Raw genomic sequence first — 22,916 nt, 5'->3', positions numbered from 1 at the left:
TTCCACTACAAAGAAACTTTAAATGGCACAGTATTCCAATTTTTACGTTTGAAAGAAACACACGCAATTAGAAAGCCTTATGAACAATGCTCCACCTACATCGTTACGAAAAATGTGAAAAGCTCAAGGAATGTAACTTTCATTCACATCAATGTAGTTTCTGTGACACATCCTTCGACCATAGTATCGAGGGACACATCCCGATATTTTCATGCTGACGATTAGTAGGGCGTGTTTCTCTTGATAAGGTCCTAAGAGCTGTAAGATGACAACGCGTTATGTAACAACCAAACGGAATATTATCGACATACATCAGTCGTAGGCACAGATATTGCCTAATGACTCATCAATTGCGGACACCATTATCATAGATGCGCCGTGCTGCTTCTGAAGCTGATAGAACGAACACAGACGATCAGGCCTCAACGTCCTGTCGACGAAGAGATGGGTAGCTCTAACCGGGGAAAGATAGGAGAATGAAATCGGATGTGCTCTCTGAAAAAAAAAAAAAAAAAAAAAAAAAAAAAAAAAAAAAAAAAAAAAAATCGGTATTCGCCTTAAGCGATTTATGGAAATCACGGAAAATCTAAATCAGGATGGCCGGACAATGACTCGAACCACACTCTCTTGCCGAATACGAGTCCCGTGTCTAACCACTGCATCATCTCTCCTGATTACGTGAGGAAATGTAAGGACGAACTGCTAAAGAGGAACGTACTGACGAGGAGATAGGTTAGATAAACGTCGTAGGGAAAAAGGACCGTTTTCATGGAGAAAACTAGTACCGGTAATGTTCTGCAGCCTTTCCATTTCACCCTTATACGAACAGTAAAGACGGACTTCGTCTTCTGGAAATTCCTACAGAACAAACTGGCAGTTATTCCACTTACACTCCATCAGCTAATAAAACAGGAAAAATAACCGTATTCTATAACACAGTAGGGGTGTTAACAAAAGACATCACTGTTTACACGACATGGCATGAATTACGACACTAATAAAGAGTAGGTCTAAGCCTGTCCCACATTTAACTGTGATTGGTTGTGTTTATATGTAGATTCAGTAGCTGGCGATGAATAGGTTATTAGAAATCGCAAACAAAATTTGACATAGTTTTGTCACCCAAGTACTGGTAAATCAGTCGCCTTTTATAAAACCTTGTTAGTTGTGTGTGATAGCAACGGTTCTCTTTCTTATAGTATTCACACAGTGACACGAATGTTGGATGCAAACTAGACGCCAATGTAATTGCATGAATCTGCACTCTCAATCATCTTATGTCATGGCGAATTTTGATAGTTACATAACAGAGTTTCATCTGACATTTTGCCTAAGTATTAGACACTGCAAGCGACAACTGCCTAAATACTTTACTCTTCCGCAATCAAACAAATACTAAGCTCGTCTCACTGTTAGATGATCGGCTGTATGTGCACAACTTGTTTTGCATAAGTTTTCCCTCTACAACACGTCTCTCTCCTAATCTGTGGCCAGCCAGTGTTCTACCTGACACAAGTGCGAGATTAAAGTCCACGTAGCGTGTGCTACAGTTACTCCACCTAGTCTGTTACGTGCATCCTATTTCACTCAACACAAGATTAAAGTTCATTCAGCCCGAGCAAAGGTCTTGGAATGTGAGGTACCCGCAACCCTCACACACATACGAGAGCGAGGGCTGCTGAAAATTGAGTGTTCAGTGCAGGTCATCTGTGTGGTGTGTCTACAGTGGTCAAGTTGTCATTCCATTAATTTGTTCATTTAGATAGCTTCGGTGTTTTATCCCAGAGAAAAAGCAATGGCTGCTTTAACTAAAGGTGAGTGCGGCGCATATGTGATAAGGGTATAAGTAGGTTCTGCCTGGCCTGTTCAGTGTAAATTACCACCCAAACTTCGTAATTGTGAACGTCTTCATAATAAGAATCAATTTTTTGTTCCCGGCAACATACGGATTCAAATAAATATATCCTCGCAATGTAGGACGCCACTTTCAGGTACCACTTTTCGCCGTAGGTATATGATGTCTGTCTAATGGGAATCGAATGACATTTGCGCGTTTGCTTTGTTACTTAATGATCTCCAATTTACCTGAATTGTGCTTTAAATAAGTATCTCAGAATGTAGGCGCGACGAGAACAGATTTATTGTGCAATTTGATGCCTATCTGCAGTAAACAAGTATGGGAAAAGAACGCCAAATACAGAATTCCGAAAGCGCCAAGGACAATAAACGAAGTATTTCTTTTACGTGATTATTTGGGGGTTAATAAAGCAGATGTCGTTGGCTCTGAGGGCAAAAATCGCAATTACTACCAATCCAATCATACATGCACATTAGCTGACTTTTATTTGCCAAATAGAGTGATAGCTATGGTTGTAACTAGTATCTTTGTGAGGAAAATGTGATTTAAAATTTCACTTTTTTACAGGGATTTTTATCGTTGCTGCAAAGCGTACTCCATTTGGCACCATGGGTGGTAAATTTGTCCAGAAATCAGCAATGGAGTTGCAAGAGGTTGCAGGCAGAGCAGCGCTGGCAGCAGGCCGCGTCAGCCCTGATCAAGTTGATTCTGTTGTGATTGGCAACGTTTTAAGTGTAAGAAATACTAACATTCAAGATGTTAGTCCAAGTCTGCTGTAATAGTAATGTTTTCATTTGAAACAGCCCTCTGTCAAAGAAAAATGAGCTAAAAATTAATTTTGTGCTATGAAGTTTTAAAATACTTTGTTTTTAAATGTTCTGATAAGAAAAAATAGAGAACCAAGTATATGCAGAGACTGATGAGCCCTAAATCTACAGTTCATTATGAAATTCAGCTAGCCTATATTTGTAACTCATGTTACAGAATTTATAGTGGCCGGCCTCAGCAAATGAACTGAAATACTTTGTGTAAAGCACTAAATGTTATTTCAAAACACAAATTACAAAAGTTTATTTTTGTGAAGTATAACAGAGCTGTAAAAATTGAATGCTTTTAGAAAATCTAAACTGATTACAATCTTAAATTTCAAAAAACAGCTGTTGTATGTCCAAATAATATACATTTTTCATTTTGTTGTGGAAATCCCAGGACAGTGCAAGATTAAGATCTGTAACTACACAGCTGTCATGCTCTTTGCAAACTCCGCCTACATAACAAAATTTCTAATAAACTACCATCTACTAAGTGTGTAGATATAATATTTAAGTGGTTACTTTAAGTATTTATCTTACAGAGTCTGTTAGCATCTCTAAGAAGTTAGTGCATCTACAGACCACAAATATTCAAATCTGCTTAGCACATTGGCAATATGATATGAAGTGATCTTGATTTATATTTCGTAAAAATCTTTACAGTCTTTTGTTGTGCCATAATTGATGTAGTTGTGTGTGGTTTTTTCCAGTGAACAATAATTGTCCCAGAAATGAATTTAGCAACAGTACGAAATACTGGTACATATTAATGCAGTTTTCATGTAATTTAAATGAAATTGTGAGCAGAAATTTCACATCTCCACAGTTTGAAGTTAGTCTTGCTCTGTACAGAATTAGATTATGAACCACAACTACTACGTAGGTTTATGCAATGTAGGGCCCTACAAATTTATATGTCTGTACATTGCATAACCTTCAAGCATCACCTTAGGTCCATACCCTAATTTATACATTATAAATATCTAATATCTTTAGTGGCAATATTATGAGGAGGAAAGTTGCCACTCACCTTATAGCAGAGATACTGAGTTGCAGATAGGCACAACAAAAAGACTGTCACAAATAAATAAAGCTTTTGGCCAGTAAGGTCTTCATAAAAAATAAGATGAGACACACACACACACACACACACACACACACACACACACAAATGCAACTCTCACATATGACCACAGTCTTGGGCAACTGAAATCACACTACTTTCCTCTTCATAGTATTGTTAAATTTCACCGGGTTTTCCATTGTGCAGTATGTTTAGTATTCCTTTAACATTATCAATGTTAATCACACACTTCTTCTTCTTCTCCTCACACAGTTTTCAAGACACTGATGAGGTCTGTTTGGAACATAAGCCTCTCAGTTGTCTTCTTACCATGTCTCTCCACATTGATCCAGCCTTCTCCTTTCTTTTGCATACATTTCAGCTGTCTAGCTCTTGGTCTTCCTCAAGGTCTTTTCTCCTTCTGTTTCATCTCTTGTACCTTTCTGGGTATCCTCTTCTCTTCCATTTGCTTAACATGCCCATACCATCTGCACTTTGATTCCTCTATCCTATCCTATTATTTTCTTAATGATTCCTCCCTCATTAATTCTCTGACCCTATCGTTCCTTAATGTGTCTATCTTTTTCACTCCAGTAGCACTTCTCAAGAATTTCATTTCACTAGCTTGTATTTTGTTTCTCTCTGTTCTTATCATTACCCAGGCTTCAAGAGGCAGATGTCAGGACTGACACTGACACATAGTATGCCTGATATGTAACTCCTTTGCTATTTTGAGGGACATTTTTGCTCCATATCAGGCTTCTAACAACCAGAATGCTTCTGCTTGCCTGCCCTGCTCATTTATTTCTCTGTCGCTTCTTTCATTCTTGCATATTCAACTTCCCACATACTTGAAACTCTCCACCTTCCTCAGTCGTTCCCCACCAGTTCTTATTCCAGTTAGCTGTGACACTCCTTCTTCCTGGTTACATTCATCATTTCACATTTATTTATGCTAAGCTTTGTCCCATATCTACTTGTTGCCACATGTCCAACTGCTCCTGCTTCTTGTTTCTACAGATTGTCAAATCATTTGCAAACACCACGGCTTTCATCTTTCCTTCATTAATTACTTGTGCCACTCTGCTCATTGTCTCAGCTATCACCACAAATAGCCCCAATGAAAGTACACTTCCCTGCCTGAAATTGTTCCTTTGTTCCAGCCAATTGGAGTTCTCTCCTCACTCTTTCACACATCTCACACTCTCATTGGACATTTCTCTTTTCTCCATATAATCTGTTTTTATACTCCTCTTTTTTCCAGGAACTTTCAAATCTTGTTTTTACATACATAATCTTATGCTTTTTCAATGCCCAGGGAGGCCATCAGTAGATCTTTTCTATATTTGTTGTGGTATTCTTATAGATGTGAGCCCATGTTTTTCTTTGCTCATCCTCCTTCTGTTTTTGCCCAACTCTCCATGTTAAAGTCTTACAGTTCCTCTTCTTTTTCATCTTCTTCTTCCTCCTCCTCCTCCTCCTCCTTATTCCAGGTTCCATTTAGGTTCAAGAGTTCTTCAGGATACTTCCTCCACATGATATTGATTTCCTCTTAATTTTCTACCTCTTGGCTACTTTTGTATACTATTTAATCATAGTCTGTCATATCATTCCCACCTCTTACTTTTAACCATCCCATATAGGACCTTTTTTGAATTTTCACTATCCTCCTCCTAGTCCATTCTTCCACCCACCTTCTCTCTTCAGCCTCTTTCTTTCTTGTCTGGTACTCTTCTACAGTTTCTACTGTCCTATTCTGGAACCATATCCTAAAGGCTCTATTCATCTTCTGCACTATGTTTTTTGTTTCTCTATTTCATCAAGTTGTTTCCTTCCATCTCTTTTTGTTGCTTGTACTCCCATATACTACTTCTACCACAAATGTCCTCTTCAGTCTATCTCATTCCTCGTTCACTGTTTTTGGTTCATCTGCTGGGAGATTTTCCTTCACTATTCTGAGGTGCTCTACCCTGCTCTCTTCTCCTTTCAGCTTCTATACCCTTATACAACCATTCTAGTTTTTTGATGCTTTCTTATCCTTTGACCTCTCAGGTTCATTATTAGCAGTCAATTTTTACTGTCCAAGGCCTCTGATGGTATTACCTTGATATCTGTGATGTTCCTATTCATTTCACTATTATAGAGTATTGTATGTAATAAACTACCGATTTCCTACTCAAGTCATTATTTTACCAATTAATCTTGTGGCTCTCTTTTTCTTGAACCAGGAGTTACCAACCAACAAACTATTCCTCTGGCAGAAATCCAGCAGCCCTTCATCTTGCTCATTTTGACTTCTCCAATCTTCTGGTCAAAGCACACTTTCATACCTTTGTGTTTATCTTCCAACATATCACATTCTCCCCCCCCCCCCCCCATCTGTTTCTGTAGTCCCTCTTCAAATTTTGTGTTTGCTGTAGAAGTGCAGTCTATCTGTGGGGACTTACAATTGTAATATGTCCATAGTCTTTTACTTCAGTAACATTTTATCTACTTCATTCTATCACTCACCAGTATTTTCTTCACTACTTTTAACACATTTCTCTCCACTTTCCCCAGTCAATTTCATCATCATTCCTGCTCCAGTAAAATCGATCACCTTTTCTCAGTTCTCTCCTTCTTCCTCCTTTCCATCTTGTCTCTGACAACCCCAACAGATCCAACTTTCTTCTTTCCATTATATCCACAATCTCCTACACCTTCCCAGTCAATATCCAAGTATTCGTTGTTCCAAATTGTAATTTAGGTCTACAAACAGGTCATCAACTGTTTTAATTATCTATCCTTTCCAAGGCTCGTACCATTGTTGACAGCAGAGAGATTATCCACTATGTGCTTGCTAGGCCTATTGTAGCTTCATTGAAGACCTGTTGGCCATCACTTTTCAGGGGTCCTGTAGGACCTTCACAGCTACCGTGTCAGTCTCAGTGGAACTGTACACACATCTGTTTTATTCACTTCTGACACCAGTGCTGTCAGGAAAGAGGAATCAAGTTTTAAGATACTGTAGTTTTTGGTATCAGAAGTTCCTTCTTATACAAACAAAAAAGAAAGGAAGGTAACAGATATGTTTGCACACAGAAAGTTTATTTATATGTCATACATTAGAAGAGAAACAACAGGAAGATTAGAATAGATGGGACTGGACTTCTTAGTGTTTGATTTTGTGGTAAGGTCTTATGGGACCAAACTGCTGAGGTCATCAGTCTCTAGTGTTTGATCATAGCTACTTTGGAGAAGGGAAAGCAAATGGAGACTAAAGGATGCCATGCAACCGGATGAAAAGGAAGGAAATTAGGGGCAAAAGGGTGGGGGCAACTGTGGTTGTGTATACTTGCAATTTGCCAATGCTTATTCAGTCTTCCAAAAAGCTTTGTGGTGGAAAATTTGTCACAAATGATGTTCTGTACCACGAAGCTTTCTACTTGTTCACAGTGCAATCACATTGTATCCTTTGCATGTCTGTTTAGACGATTTTTAGAAACTGTGATCATGTGGAAATATACTATACAGTTACTCCTGTTACACTTAAAGAAATATTCAGTTTGTATTACAGCAAGGCAGTGTCTTATGATGTAACTAAACAAAAGCAGCAGTATCATTTTTTTTACAACACAGTTTTATGGCTAATAATTTGTGTACCATACATTGAGATTGAGAACCTTTAATATACTTCAAAAAATCAATCAAACAAGATTTTTTTCGGCAGTTAAATGGTCCATTTGCCTGTTATAATAAGCATTAATGCGAAAATGTAGTGATCGTACTTATACTGAAAATAGATCATAATATTGTTTCAGGTTTCAGCTCCAGATTCAATTTTCATTGCACGCCACGTTTCTTTGAGATGCGGAATACCCATTGAGCGACCTGCACTGGCTGTCAATAGACTTTGTGGTTCTGGATTCCAAGCTATAGTCAGTGGGGCTCATGTAAGTAATCTTTTCATATTTGAGTGGAAATAGTTGAAGAATCCAGAATAAAAAAGAACACTAGCTATGAAATACAAACCTTTATTGTCTGTAAATGTAATATTTTATGCAAAAAGATGAAAGAAATTGCAGAAAATTACTGTGATCTATTTGCCAAAGACTGAGTAATTTGGAAACTACTGCTAACAATATTCTGTTCTAAAAATGATTCACATGTATTCATGCAGATGTCTGCCCCCATTATTGCAACTGCAGCTGAAAGTTATATGTCTGCTGATGTTAACTGGAAACTTTCTATTTCCCTTTTGCTTTAAGCACAAGCTGTGTAATTACAGCAAATAGTATTATTTTCGGTTTTGAAGAAACATAAATTCATCATCTAAATTTGCAAATTAAGGCTGCAGTTATTTTTTTATTTTGTAATAAATTTCAGAACATTCTCGTAGGGGACTCAAAAGTAGTGCTGACAGGAGGAACAGATAATATGAGCCAAGCTCCTTATGCTGTGCGTAATATCCGATTTGGAGCACCTCTTGGAGCAAGAATTGAATTTGAGGATACTCTGTGGGTTGGTCTTACAGACACCTACTGCAACCTTTCAATGGCACTGACAGCAGAAAACCTGGCTGAGAAGTACAAAATTGCAAGACAAGATGTTGATAAGTATTCCCTTCGATCACAAATGCAATGGAAGAATGGTAAGCTGAAACACTGTCATTTAAGCATCTTTAATGGAAAACAAAATGCTAGTGATTTGCATGTGCAGGGTTCAGCATTAACAGATTCTAAATTTATATACAATCTAAATCTTTAAATCTGTCACCTTTATCTCCAATTTCGTTGTACTAAATTTCATGACTATTTATACTATTTGTGAGGTTATTTCATGGTTAAAGTGAACCACCACTAGATAAATTGGCAGTAACAGATCATACACTGGGACCAGCAGACCACTAAATTTGATTCTCTGATACTAACATTTTAATGATTTTTTTATCATTACTATGCTTGAATGCACAGTTTTCATGGATTTTTTTTTTTTTTTTTTTTTTTTTAAAAAAGCAAAACTCACGAAAATATTTTTAACAGAAAAGGAGGAGGACTCGTATTAAATAAGTGGGCCTTAGTGCTAAACAAAGCAAACGGTGTCTACTCTTCAGTTGTGCAACCTCCATAATGCATGCTGGTGTGACTCATATTTCTTTTCTAGTGGACAGATGAAGCCGCAACTTAACCACCAGTAAAGTTCGGCAGCTTTAGCTAGCTAAAAAAGTATACTTTTGGAAATTAACTATCTTTGCGGCCACTGATGAGGTCTCCAACAGATGAAACTTGGGCAAAGGAACATGCCTTAAACCACATGTAATGCTCATAAAACTAATGTCATCAAGATTGCCTGGTACTTTCATTCAGTAGGCAAAATGTGTGTGTGTGTGTGTGTGTGTGTGTGTGTGTGTGTGAGAGAGAGAGAGAGAGAGAGAGAGAGAGAGAGAGAGAGAGAGAGAGAGAGAGAGAGAGAAGGGTCATAGTATGCTGTAAGCATTCTCAGATTTAGTTCACAGACGATACAAGGACAGAGTGAGAAGTAAAGTTAAATTAAGAAAAAGAGAAATAAGAAGCAGACTGGACAGTGACTTAAAAACTACGAGAAAAGCAAAAAGTGGAGGCTTTTAGCCACCTTCCTTGATGTTTGTATTAATTTCATTAAAGCTTAAATCCAAATATTAGTCCATAGAAAAAATCAACTATTAAACACCATCACTTCCACTCCTTGCATATCAAATGCTCCTTTTCCTATGGTCATGTGGAAATAATGATTTCCTTAACTCCTACACCTATATGTTCTCTTAGGTTTTCCTTTTCACAGATCTGCACAAATAAATATCTTGTGCAGTCTCCACCTCTCAGCCTACCAAACGGACATCTTCCACTTCTAAAAACCTCAGAAGCAACCCATTCCCACTTGTCACCCAGTAACACAGGGCTTCAACTGCCTCAGTACATTAGTCTACCAAGACTATGACTGTAAGTCAACCCCCGAAATGCAATACTCTCTCCCTAATGTCCTGTATATACTTTCCACTGTTGCCTTCCTAATGTCCCTAACATCCTTTGTCAGACCATATTATGTTCCCAGACCATTATCCATATGCCAAGGTTCTTAACAGTGCTGTAAAACTTGCCCCCCCCCCCCCCCCCCACCCACACCCCAACACTATCACATCAAAGTCAGAGTAACATGTTAAACCACACATGTTGTATACCACATAATGTGTTCACTGCATGCCTTTTCATTTAGGAATGACCACCACCAAACAGTCTTAACTGCATGAAAGGACAAAGAAATAGTGTCCACCTTGGTGACATCTAATATCTAGCTGCTGTGCTTACTCAAGGGACCCGAATGCCTGCTGCATCACATTGGCCATTTGGATCTTCCCATGCAGTACTACTATCCCTGAACTCTCAAGACAGTAACTTGTTCTTAAATACATTTTTTGCATCTCACCAATACCTTAGGTGCCAGAACGCACTTCTTCAATCATACAACCCTGCACCCTCGCAGCCATAAAAATCACAAACTTTGATTTTTGAAAACTTACAGTGAAGTGAAACTTAAAATGAGAAATCCTTTTTTTACAAAATATTGTTCTGAAATTCAGATTTTTAAATATAATTTCATATCAAAACAATAAAACCACAACATTAAATACAAAGAACGGGTGGTTCACATAGGAGTCTCACTTTGCTCTGTTGTTCTGCTTGATACTTATCGGCGTAAGTCGGTTGTCTTCATGACTATGACAACATTCAAACAAGCATTGTAGCTGATTGATGAACTTGTGTCCAGTATTAATTATTAATACAGCATTTAGTGATGAATGACGATTAAGGTATTCTTGGCCCATTGGGGGTCATGTAAAATTCAAACTTTTTGAGGAGTTGGGAAAGACAAAACACTGTGACACAGGACGTGGATTTAATGTTTTATAAATGCTTTAAGTTCTTTTACTCATTGAGTTGTATTACGACTATATTGATTTAAGGCCATATTGATAAAATAAATAAGCAACACCTTTGAATACCAATGTCCCTATAATACAAGTATGCCTTCACAAAACATTAATTTTGTGTTACACACGCACACACACACACACACACACACACACACACACACACACACACACACAAATCATCATCACGATCACTAGTTCCAGATGTGTTGGGAATAATTGGAATTTTGCCTCCTGAAGCCATTCTGTCTCCTTGAAAATGTTAAAAAGTTGTAGCTGTCTTATTTTGCAGAAAATTGTGTAAATAACACCACCTAAAAAGTAAATTTTCTTTCATAGATCATGTCAGAATTTTTCTCTCATTGTGATAAATTTGAAACTTTGTAAAATATGCCACCCCTTGCATGACTTTTTTAACTAATCACTGAGTATTATTACTTTCTTACTACACACTTTTGTCTCTTTTTGTAAGTTAAAAAAAATGTGGTTGTGCAGTCTCTCTTCTTGTGTATTTTTTTTTTTTTTTTTTTACATTCAACCAGAATTTTCCTTACCATGTTTATTTGAAAGTAGAATGTCAGTCAGAAGCCTCTAGAATGGGAAGTCAAACCTTCTACCTTCTTCCTAAAATTCACAAACCCAATCATCCTGGCCGCCCCATTGTAGCTGGTTACCAAGCCCCCACAGAACGTATCTCTGCCTACGTAGATCAACACCTTCAACCCATTACATGCAGTCTCCCATCCTTCATCAAAGACACCAACCACTTTCTCGAACGCCTGGAATCCGTACCCAGTCTGTTGCCCCCGGAAACCATCCTTGTAACCATTGATGCCACTTCCTTGTACACAAATATTCTGCACGTCCAGGGCCTCGCTGCGATGGAGCACTTCCTTTCACGCCGATCACCTGCCACCCTACCTAAAACCTCTTTCCTCGTTACCTTAGCCAGCTTCATCCTGACCCACAACTTCTTCACTTTTGAAGGCCAGACATACCAACAATTAAAGGGAACAGCCATGGGTACCAGGATGGCACCCTCATACACCAACCTATTCATGGGTCGCTTAGAGGAAGCCTTCTTGGTTACCCAGGCCTGCAAACCCAAAGTTTGGTACAGATTTATTGATGACATCTTCATGATCTGGACTCACAGTTAAGAAGAACTCCAGAATTTCCTCTCCAACCTCAGCTCCTTTGGTTCCATCAGATTCACCTGGTCCTACTCTAAATCCCATGCCACTTTCCTTGATGTTGACCTCCATCTGTCCAATGGCCAGCTTCACATGTCCGTCCACATCAAACCCACCAACAAGCAACAGTACCTCCATTATGACAGCTGCCACCCATTCCACATCAAACGGTCCCTTCCCTACAGCCTAGGTCTTCATGGCAAACGAATCTGCCCCAGTCCGGAATCCCTGAACCATTACACCAACAACCTGAAAACAGCTTTCGCATCCTGCAACTACCCTCCTGACCTGATACAGAAGCAAATAACCAGAGCCCCTTCCTCATCCCTTCAAACCCAGAACCTCCCACAGAAGAACCCCAAAAGTGCCCCACTTGTGACGGGATACTTTCCGGGACTGGATCAGACTCTGAATGTGGCTCTCCAGCAGGGATATGACTTCCTCAAATCCTGCCCTGAAATGAGATCCATCCTTCATGAAATCCTCCCCACTCCACCAAGAGTCTTTCCGCCGTCCACCTAACCTTCATAACCTCTTAGTTCATCCCTATGAAATCCCCAAACCACCTTCCCTACCCTCTGGCTCCTACCCTTGTAACCGCCCCCGGTGTAAAACCTGTCCAATGCACCCTCCCACCACCACCTACTCCAGTCCTGTAACACGGAAGGTGTACATGATCAAAGGCAGAGCCACGTGTGAAAGCACCCACGTGATTTACCAACTGACTTTCCTACACTGTGAAGCTTTCTATGTGGGAATGACCAGCAACAAACTGTCCATTTGCATGAATGGACACAGGCAGACAGTGTTTGTTGGTAATGAGGATCACCCTGTGGCTATACATGCCTTGGTGCACGGCCAGCACATCTTGGCACAGTGTTACACCGTCCGGGTTATCTGGATACTTCCCACTAACACCAACCTGTCAAAACTCCGGAGATGGGAACTTGCCCTTCAGTATATCCTCTCTTCTCGTTATCCGCCAGGCCTCAACCTCCGCTAATTTCAAGTTGCTGCCACTCATACCTCACCTGTCTTTCAACAACATCTTTGCCTCTTTACTTCCGCTTCGACTGACATCTCTGCCCAAACTCTTTGCCTTTACAAATGTCTGCTTGTGTCTCTGTATTTGCAGGTGTGTGTGTGTGTGTGTGTTATATATATATATATATATATATATATATATATATATATATATATATATATATATAAAAAAACAAAGATGATGTGACTTACCAAATGAAAGTGCTGGCAGGTCGACAGACACACAAACATACACACAAAATTCAAGCTTTCGCAACAAACTGTTGCCTCATCAGGAAAGAGGGAAGGAGAGGGAAAGACGAAAGGATGTGGGTAAGGAGTCATTCCAATCCCGGGTGTGGAAAGACTTACCTTAGGGGGAACAAAGGACGGGTATACACACACACATCTCCATCCACACATATACAGACACAAGCAGACATATTTGAAGACAAAGAGTTTGGGCAGAGATGTCAGTCGAGGCAGAAGTGCAGAGGCAAAGATGCTCCGAAGATGGGAACTTGCTCTTCAATATATCCTCTCTTCCCGTTATCCACCAGGCCTCAATCTCCGCTAATTTCAAGTTGCCACCACTCATACCTCACCTGTCATTCAGTAACATCTTTGCCTCTGCACTTCTGCCTCGACTGACATCTCTGCCCAAACTCTTTGTCTTCAAATATGTCTGCTTGTGTCTGTATATGTGTGGATGGATATGTGTGTGTGTGTGTGTGTGTGTGTGTGTGTGTGTGTGTGTGTGTGTGCGAGTGTATACCCGTCCTTTTTTCCCCCTAAGGTAAGTCTTTCCGCTCCCGGGATTGGAATGACTCCTTACCCTCTCCCTTAAAACCCACGTCCTTTCGTCTTTCCCTTTCCTTCCCTCTTTCCTGATCAGGCAACAGTTTGTTGCGAAAGCTTGAATTTTGTGTGTATGTTTGTGTGTGTGTGTGTGTGTGTGTGTGTGTGTGTGTGTGTGTGTGTGTGTGTGTATATATATATATATATATATATATATATATATATATATATTTTTTTTTTTTTTTTTTTCGGTGCCTACAGTGTCACGTCTTTCAGTGTCACACACATTTTTATTTTTAAAGGGGATCACTTAAGACTATGCCCATGGGTTCGCCCCTTCAAATTCCTCCCTCATATCACGAAATTGTCATCTGATGAAGTACAGACTGAAAAAATAAATTCCTTTTAAAGCACAGTTTCGTATATAATTTATATTCAAAACCTTACACCTGTGTCACAGAACAAATTCTACATCGAGAATACTTTACACAAGTTTAAGGGAAGAAATGCTTCCGATAATTATTACAGTATTTAAAGAACATCAAAATATGATCAGGCTGAAATCAACAAACAGTACATGAGACTATGTTAATTCAACTGTAAAAAGCTAAGGAGCATATTGTTAGCAAAATGAGAAATATGCAAAAGTGAAATGCCAAAATGAGCACTTTTCAATTGGGAGTAAATCAAAACAATCAGAATGGCTGAAAGAGAGCACAAAAACATGAGCCATAAACGAATAAAAGCTAAGCAACTAAGCAAATAAGAGAATAGGCAAGAATGAGATGCCAACAAAATGAGATTTGGCCGAACTCCGTCGGCACTTATATACGGTTGTGCTCGTGGCAGCACCTCGCGGCCTGTACGCAACATGCGCGCCTGCGACCCCAATGCACTCTTAGCACTTGTGGCAGCGTCTAGCAGCCCGTACGCAAGCTGTGCGATTGCTGTCACAGGTCGACCCTTAATCTGTTACACAGCCATGTTTCACTGAATGGCGAGATAGAAGAGGGATCCAGTGGAGCGATTTTGGCTGTCATAATTAATCATTTAGCAAGAGAGTGGAAGCATTTTTCCATGGATGATTTGTGCTTTCTTCTTTGGACTAAGTGTTACTTGAGGACAACTTTGAATAATTTGGTATACATATAAAATAATAATGGTAAATGTAGAACTCTATGCAAAGGATAGGTTTCTTCAGATTAAGTGAAGGTCACAAACACGAGTAAGCTGTTACAAAGACTAGAAGATTGATAGATTTTATCATTGCTAAATGCTCTTTCAGAACAATAGCATTTTGATATAAACTTGAATGAATAAAACTATTTGCGGAGTGGAGACTTTTCAGGAATAGCAGGAAAATAAGGAAATCTTGGGAAATTCTGACTCACTCTGGGAACTCTGAGAAACTTTTGGGGGGAGGGAATGGAAATAAATGATCAGAGTCATCTTGTTCAAACTCACTCTCCAATTCTGATTCAAAAACAACCGTTTGTGGAGTTGTGCAGGAAAGGTGAAGGAGGGTAGTGAATTGTTGGAATGTAAGTTGCTCGATCACAAATACTTCCCACATGCTCACTCATATTGGGAACCTTTTATTGTCTGTGGATACACCACACTCCTTCCTCGTCAAATACTTTTTAGGGGTGTGAAGTGTGACACGAGTACGAAACATGCATGTTTTGTAGAATAGTACTGAATTTTAGGCTTTGGTTCCTTTCCTTCTTTCAGAGCAAAGTAATACTTCATTGACTTTCTTGCATTCTCATGCTTAAAATCAACAGTGGCCATAGCTTGAAGAGCATCCACTTATAAACAAGATCTGTCATTACTATCAAAATCTGTTGATACCACATTCCTGTCAGTTTGAAGTATATTTCTGCATAGGTTTCTCATAAGCTTGAGGCTATTGCACAATAACATGCCACTGCACAAAATGGTGATGGATGATGATAATGAACAAATTTCAATGGCTGGCAGGAGATTAAAATTCATGCATTTATTATGAAACTGTAAATCATTGCTGAACTTGGAATAATTACTAATAGGTAATGTGGCAACTCAGACAATTTCATTTGAGGCTATGCAAACTAGTGAAGTTAAACTTTTACTCGCACTAAAAAAAATAAAAATAAATGAAGAGATATTTGGAATTTCAACATGAAATTTTAGAGAAATCTTTTGATTACACACAAAGGTCACCCTGATTTACAGTGGCACTAAAAACTCTTGCTGCAGAAAGTCTTTCCAATTAAACATAACAGCTATTTTGCACCTTTTTTGTTTGAGCATGTCTGATTTACTGAAGGTTGCACTTGGAATTAGTATTAACAAATACATGTGTTGTATTGCAAAATAAATTTTTTGCACACACACACAGTCTTAATTGACACAATTTCTATTAAGAGTAATGGTTTTATAATAAATCACATTACAGAAGAGCTTAAGAGGCAAAATGGTTCACTATTAATATGCTTATTTATTTGTTATTGTATTCCTAGATCACAATAACTACCATATCATGATTTATTTTTTGCCAGCCAATGATAAAGGATATTTCAAGGAAGAACTAGCACCAGTCACACTGACAATAAAGAAGAAAGAAGTGATTGTTGATGTAGATGAACATCCGCGACCTCAAACTACTGCAGAAGGACTTGCAAAACTCGCACCTGTTTTTAAGAAGAATGGAGTTGTCACCGCAGGATCTGCATCTGTACGTTCATTTAAAACGAGTATTTTATGTGAAACTTATGTCTTCTCTCTTTGAGAAATATTTGGAAAAGATAATTGCAAGCTATAGTATGGAGTGCTCATACTTTCAAGATAGATTTTTTCGTTTTTATAATACAAACCGGTGGATAATCCATTTTTGAAAATTTTAAACAGTGGTGTCATATTTCAGGGCATATGTGATGGTGCTGGTGCTGTTGTTTTGGCTAGTGAAGAGGCTTGTAAGGAATATGGATACAAACCATTAGCACGACTTGTTGGTTATTCGGTTGTTGGTGTGGACCCAAGCATAATGGGCATAGGGCCTGCTCCAGCAATTCAGAAGTTGCTGAAGGTCACGGACAAAACACTTAATGATATCGATCTAGTTGAGGTAGGTAACCCACAGGAGCTCAAGTGCAATTATATATTAGTAAACTATTTGCATGTAAAACTAAATATAATTATGACAAAGCTGTACAATTACATTGTCATTTTCATTAAACAGAAAGTAATGTTTATTCACAAGTGGTGGCAGAACACACACATAATAGGAGGTTATAATTAGCCAAGCTTTCAGAGCCAGTGGTTCCTACTCCAGGCGGAAGGGGTTGAAGGGGAAGGAAGAGGGGTGAAGGAAAAGGACTGGAGAGGTCTAAGAAAAGTCTTTCCTTTTCATCCCGTCCAGTAAGTCTCCCCTCTGGGTGACTTTTCCAAAATCTGCCGCTTTTCCTAGACCTATCCAGTCCCTTTCCTTCACTACACTTCCTTCCCTTCAACCCTTCTGCCTGAAGGAGGAGTCACTGGCTCTGAAAGCTTGCCTAATTATAACTTTCTTTTATGTGTGTGTTCCGCCACCGCTTGGTGAGTAGTTTTTTTTTATTTATCCAATTACATTATATTGCCAAAAATTGATTGTTTTTGTTGTTAGAAAGTAATGTTTGTATTTTCTTGTGTTGAATACTTTTATTTCCACACTCTAACTAGCATGGCAGTAGCATATTAATAAAGTGAGTTGTATCACTTTACATACAGCTGCACTTTGTTTCACTAACATTGGTGGCCAAGGTATTGCTCTTCTGGTGAAGAGCATACACTAAATGAATCCAATACTATGCAGCAGACTAACACACTGAGGTTTTAGGCACATTTCATTTCTTATGTTTATCTTAAGGGGCTCCGGAAAGGCTCAAAATCATGAAAAGTTCAATTTTTACTTTTTTGCGTTTTCTGAATCTGCAGACTATTACCTTTTAATAGATATGTAATTTATACAATTCCGAAGACTACAACTATTTTTAAATTTTTTTTGAAATGTGTTCTACATGGGCGTGACCCACTGTGGCGCTGTTAAACTGCTGTCAAATGGTGTTATTATTAACGTCCGTGTTCATCAGGTACATTTTAGTGATGTAAGATAAAGTATGTGTTGTGGCTAACCTGTGATGGTTCAATATATATCGCTGGTGTGATTGTCGATTGTTTCAGGTTTATTTACTCTGTCGTTATCTCGAAAATATTCGTAATTAATTCTGTTTCTTGAATCTCTGTTTTGTTGAAGTATAATAATGAGTAAAAGTAAAGTTATTAGAAATCCTCTGAAGGCTTTTAAGAAAAGGAGAAATGTTGGAAAGCCAAAGGTGTGTGTTATTACTGTAAACAATAAAGACGATAACCAAGTGAGTGAATCTAACCTCTCAAGTACACCTGCCCATAGCAGTCAAAGTGGGAAAGAAAATACTTCACAGAAGAAGCTTGGTTCAATGAGTGAAAACTATGAATTTTTTATGGGCGAATCAGATGTGAATGAAATATTTGATATGTCGGTTCTCAAAAGAATTTTTTCAAACTGTGTAAGATGTATTCATTGTAGTGAAGTTGGTCTGGAACTCTCCATAATAAAGCACGTAGGACTTGCTAGTGAAATACAACTGAAATGTGATAAGTGTTCATACATGACCACCTTTTGGAACAGTGTTGCAGTAACTGCAACTGAAGAAAATGGTAGCAAAATCTACGAACACAACAACAAGCGATGCCTGCTTTAGACAAGGAACGCCTTCGGGCTGTAAAGATTCTAGAAATACAAGCAAGTGTAAACAGGAGGAGGAACAAGAGGAAGCTGGAGGAGGAGTTTGCAGAGGATGAAGATAATCCATCCTATGGACCTGGAATGCACTAAAAAGTTAATCCAATCTTTGTCGCTCGATTCCCAAAACTTTTATTTTCTCATACTAATTACATGTTTTCTAAGGATCTTCCAAACATATTTGTTTCAAACTTTCAGTAAATGTTACACAGTACCTTCTGCATAATTTAACACAGCCTTTTTCCAAAAAACTGTATATTTTTGAATATATAAATAAAAAATTGCAAAAAAATGTTGTGAATTTTCATTACAATTGAAAAAAAATCATCTTTAATAAGTGAACTAAAATTTTGTAAAATCCCTGTGTTAAGTTGTAGCCCATATTCCAATAAATAATCTGTAAAAAGTTCAACTTCCTACCTCAAATACTTTGTGAGGAAAGATGTAATTTATAAGCGTTATTTTAACATTGCAAGTATAGGGCGTTCTGGAGCCCCTTAAGCTTTTCTTTGATTTATGCATTGTGATTTATTGCAAATGTATGACCCATCCCTCCCCCCCCCCCCCCCCCCCCCAAAAAAAAAGAAAAACTAACTACGAGGATGGGGATAAACTTTAGTACTTCCAGTCGGATGTATGACTGCATAGTCATATTGAAAATTTGTGTTGCAGATTAATGAAGCATTTGCTGCTCAGACATTGTCTTGTCAACAAGAACTGAAATTGGACATGGAAAAATTGAATGTTAATGGAGGAGCAATTGCACTCGGACATCCACTTGCTGCATCAGGGTCACGTATTACGAGCCATCTTGTACACGAACTCAGGTTTGTTATAATGTAATTGTGTCAAGCATGCAAAATTGGCGACATTCTCATTGAGTAATGAGGCATTTTTTTTCTCTACAGGAGGAGAAAAGGAAAGTATGGAATTGGTTCGGCTTGTATCGGTGGTGGCCAAGGTATTGCTCTTCTGGTAGAGAGCATACACTAAATGAATCCAATACTACGCAACAGACTAATTTGTACTGAAAAATTTATATAAAGGGTTTTCATATTTTTTATATTCATATATGTATATACACACATCTATATTAAAATTCAAAAAAAGCTTAGTGAATATTCTTGTCTGCCTATATTGTCGTCCCTCTGTCATAGAACATATTTGTCACATTATATACATTTAGTAATTAAATTTTAATAGGAAAAAATGAAATTAATCCAGAAAAATTGGAATGGTGTTTTATTTCCAAATGTAAGAGCCCAGACGTTCTCTGGTATGAAACCACACCCCTACTGCAAGCAGTGAGGAATACTCTTTTTTGTTTTCAATACTGGAAAATAAACAAACTATTTAATTCCATTAATGTTAGGGAAACAAAGCGCAGTTTGGCTTCAAACCTGAGAATGAGAAATTGTTTTACCAACAAGTGATGGAAGAATCAATTAATAAATTTCACAATACACTTTCCAGCACACTTACAGATGTGCTGAAGCCTTCTGCTTTGACACGTAGCTGTAGGCAACCATAAAACTGCAGTGATAATAATACAGTAAGGTTTTGCATTGCCAGCAACAATTTTTTTTTCACACCAGGAAACAGTCACCCATAAACATATAAATAACAAGCAGCTTAACTTGTGAATATAGTTTCCCAGCATATACTACTAATGAAAAGCCCTGGTAGCAATATTTCGATGCCAATGAGTGTGAAACTTGTTGAAATATCATGCTATCTTAATGTTGCCACATGGCTAGAAACCCGAGAGCTTTTCATCAAATAGCTTTACTTATTTCACAATTTTCCTTGAGCAGCTGCGTTCAGTGTTATGCATGAAATCAATTTTTTTTTAAAGCTGCATTTGACCTTAACATGTGCATCTATTGCAATGAACATTTAAGACACAATTTGAATTTCCACAGATTTTAATATTCTGGTTTGTCTAACTTTCAATCAAATCTGTTTAATTGGATAAATAAAAAATCTACTCGCCAAGCGGCAGCAGAAAACACACACAAAAGACTGCTGTGACAGGCAAGCTTTCGGAGCCAGTGTCTACTTCTTCAGGCAGAAGGGGAAGGAAGAAGGATGAAGAAAAAAGGACTGGAGAGATCTAGGAAAAAAGGCAGATTTTGGGAAAGTCACCCAGAACCGCGCGTCAGGGGACTTACCATATGGGATGAGAAGGAAAGACTTTCTTCTCATACCATACGGTAAGTCTCCCCTGACCTCCTCCTTTCCCCTTCAACCCTTCTGCCGGAAGGAGTCACTGGCTCCGAAAGCTTGCCAATCACAACAGTCTCTTATGCGTGTTTTCTGTCACCGCTTGGTGAGTAGATTTTTTTATCTATCCAATTAAATAATTTTAAATCAAATCTGTAACATTTTCCTGTGAAATGTAACATACACCTATGAGTCAATACATTATGACCACCTGCTAAGTAGCATGTTGCCCATCCCATGGAACACAATATAGCAGCGATTCTGGGTAGGTTTCTGAAAGTATGTGGCACCAGATCTTTTCGCAAAGATCACACAGGCTGGTGGATAGTAGACGCGGAGCTGGTGCCCCATGGTATCTCAGAAGTATTCAGTCATGTTCAGACAAGGAACAAATTTTGTGACCAAGACATTGTGAATTCATTGTAATATTCCTCAGACCTGTCAAGATTTTGGTCTTGTGCAATGGACAGTTATCCCTCTGGTAGATTCCATCATTGGTGGGAACAAGCATAAAGAAATGCAGGTGGTCTGCAATAATACTCATGCAGTCCACTGCTGTTACAGCTCCTTCAATTACAACTTCAGGTTCTGTGGAAGCACAGATGAATGTCCCCCATAGCTTACTATTGTCTCCACACAGCCAATGTCTGTGTCACAGTGTATGTTTCTAGCAGCCATAGGCAGTAATGTTTTCTACTATTATATGGAAAGGTGTCCTGTTTGTTGTAGTACAACTATGTCAGAAGATGATATCTGTTTTATTTTCTTGCATTATGACATCCATCAAGAAGAAACTGATTTCATTTGACTCTTAGTGTACCAGTACTGTATTTCACTGACAACACATTGGTTACTAGTGGAGTTTAACTTTTCAAAGTTAGAAAAGTTGTTATAAAATTGTTCGACCTTCATGTGTGTTTTTACCATTTAATAAATTACATGAAGAAGAGTGCCTGCTGCTGCTCAAAGGGAGATTATTCTTCAAGCAGTACATCTCTTCTAAGAAAAGCAGACAGGGTATAGTGTGTATCTATGTTATGTGATTGTGAGAGCCATGAGCATATGGAAGGGGGTCACTTTTGGGGTTCAGCCTACCCCCCCCCCCCCCCAACCCCAAAAAATAGTCCATGTAAGAACTGGATTTTCCATTAGCACAGGTATGTGCACTGTCCTGCATGCTGGATCAGCGCATTGAATCCTCAGATCTGGTGTTCTCACACTCACCATGTGTGGTACAGCTCTAAATTCATTCCTAATACAAAGAGACAGCTGACATGTAGCTGGTCAGTGAGAATGTGTGCTCCATAATGGCCTACATTTTTAAAATTTGTTTCTTTGTTCATATGGCAGTGCAGCGGCATCTTTTTTGCTGAGATTTATTCACTCACCTTAAGCTCTATAGAACCACAGATTGTTGTGAAGTGACATACAAAAGTGTTTCAACCTAGAAAAGCTCTTAAAGGGACAAGCTGCACAAAACGTGTCAGCAGGCTGCATAAATTATTCTGTGGCATGACTTGAAAGAGGGTTCATTTTATCAGTTCTGACTGAAGCCACTAAATAAAAGTAGTTCTTGGCTAGAATTTCTGTGCTGTACTCTCACTTTAGTAATACACCTGCTGCTAACAAGTATGCCTTAATGCATATCAAAAAAGAATGTTCTGAACCAATTGCAAACTCAGCTTCTGTTGATAAAAATACATCCAAATTAATTTGGACTCAGGTGACACATCAGTGAACAGTGGTTAATGGGATATTGGAATTTGTGTGAATGAAGTTTGTACTGATGACTTCTGTGAATAAATTGTTGAAAATCCCCATCAGTGTTACCTGAGGACTATCCATTATTGGCTTTTCTAGCTAAACCTTTGTCATCCAAAATGGTAGCTTTCAGGTACAACTCCTTGACATGTTTTGACCATGTGCATAGAATGTTTTTTAAATGTTGCGTTCTTTTTAAAATGGACTCTGTCAGAAAAGATGGACACCACCACTTAGGTCTTTTAGTAATGAGGCCCTACACTAACCAGAAGAAAGCTCTGGATTTGTTGGGTCACATAAAGACAATGTATAATAAAAAATGTGTTAATTACATTGATAGTGTTTTGAAGATAGAAGGTAAAGAAAAATCTGCTGTGCATAAAATGAAGATTGAAAAGGCACATCAAGATGCCAAGTGAAGGTACATGCTTCTGTTAA

At 38.4% G+C, this 22,916-nt stretch overlaps 1 protein-coding gene across 1 annotated transcript; it reads left to right on the top strand.

Moving 5' to 3' along the window:
* Positions 1-1,324: 1,324 nt before the first annotated feature.
* Positions 1,325-19,610, top strand: LOC124794842 (3-ketoacyl-CoA thiolase, mitochondrial-like). The gene is made up of 8 exons (XM_047258507.1): positions 1,325-1,814; positions 2,426-2,592; positions 7,534-7,665; positions 8,099-8,363; positions 16,234-16,409; positions 16,599-16,799; positions 19,167-19,321; positions 19,403-19,610. The coding sequence occupies exons 1-8, from the start codon at positions 1,796-1,798 to the stop codon at positions 19,485-19,487; spliced, it is 1,200 nt and encodes a 399-aa protein (XP_047114463.1). The 5' UTR covers positions 1,325-1,795; the 3' UTR covers positions 19,488-19,610.
* The last annotated feature ends 3,306 nt before the right edge of the window (positions 19,611-22,916 follow it).

The sequence above is a fragment of the Schistocerca piceifrons genome, chromosome 4 (genome assembly GCF_021461385.2).
Source record: "Schistocerca piceifrons isolate TAMUIC-IGC-003096 chromosome 4, iqSchPice1.1, whole genome shotgun sequence".
NCBI classification, from domain to species: domain Eukaryota; kingdom Metazoa; phylum Arthropoda; class Insecta; order Orthoptera; family Acrididae; genus Schistocerca; species Schistocerca piceifrons.
This window is presented reverse-complemented; position numbering and strand designations above follow the sequence as displayed.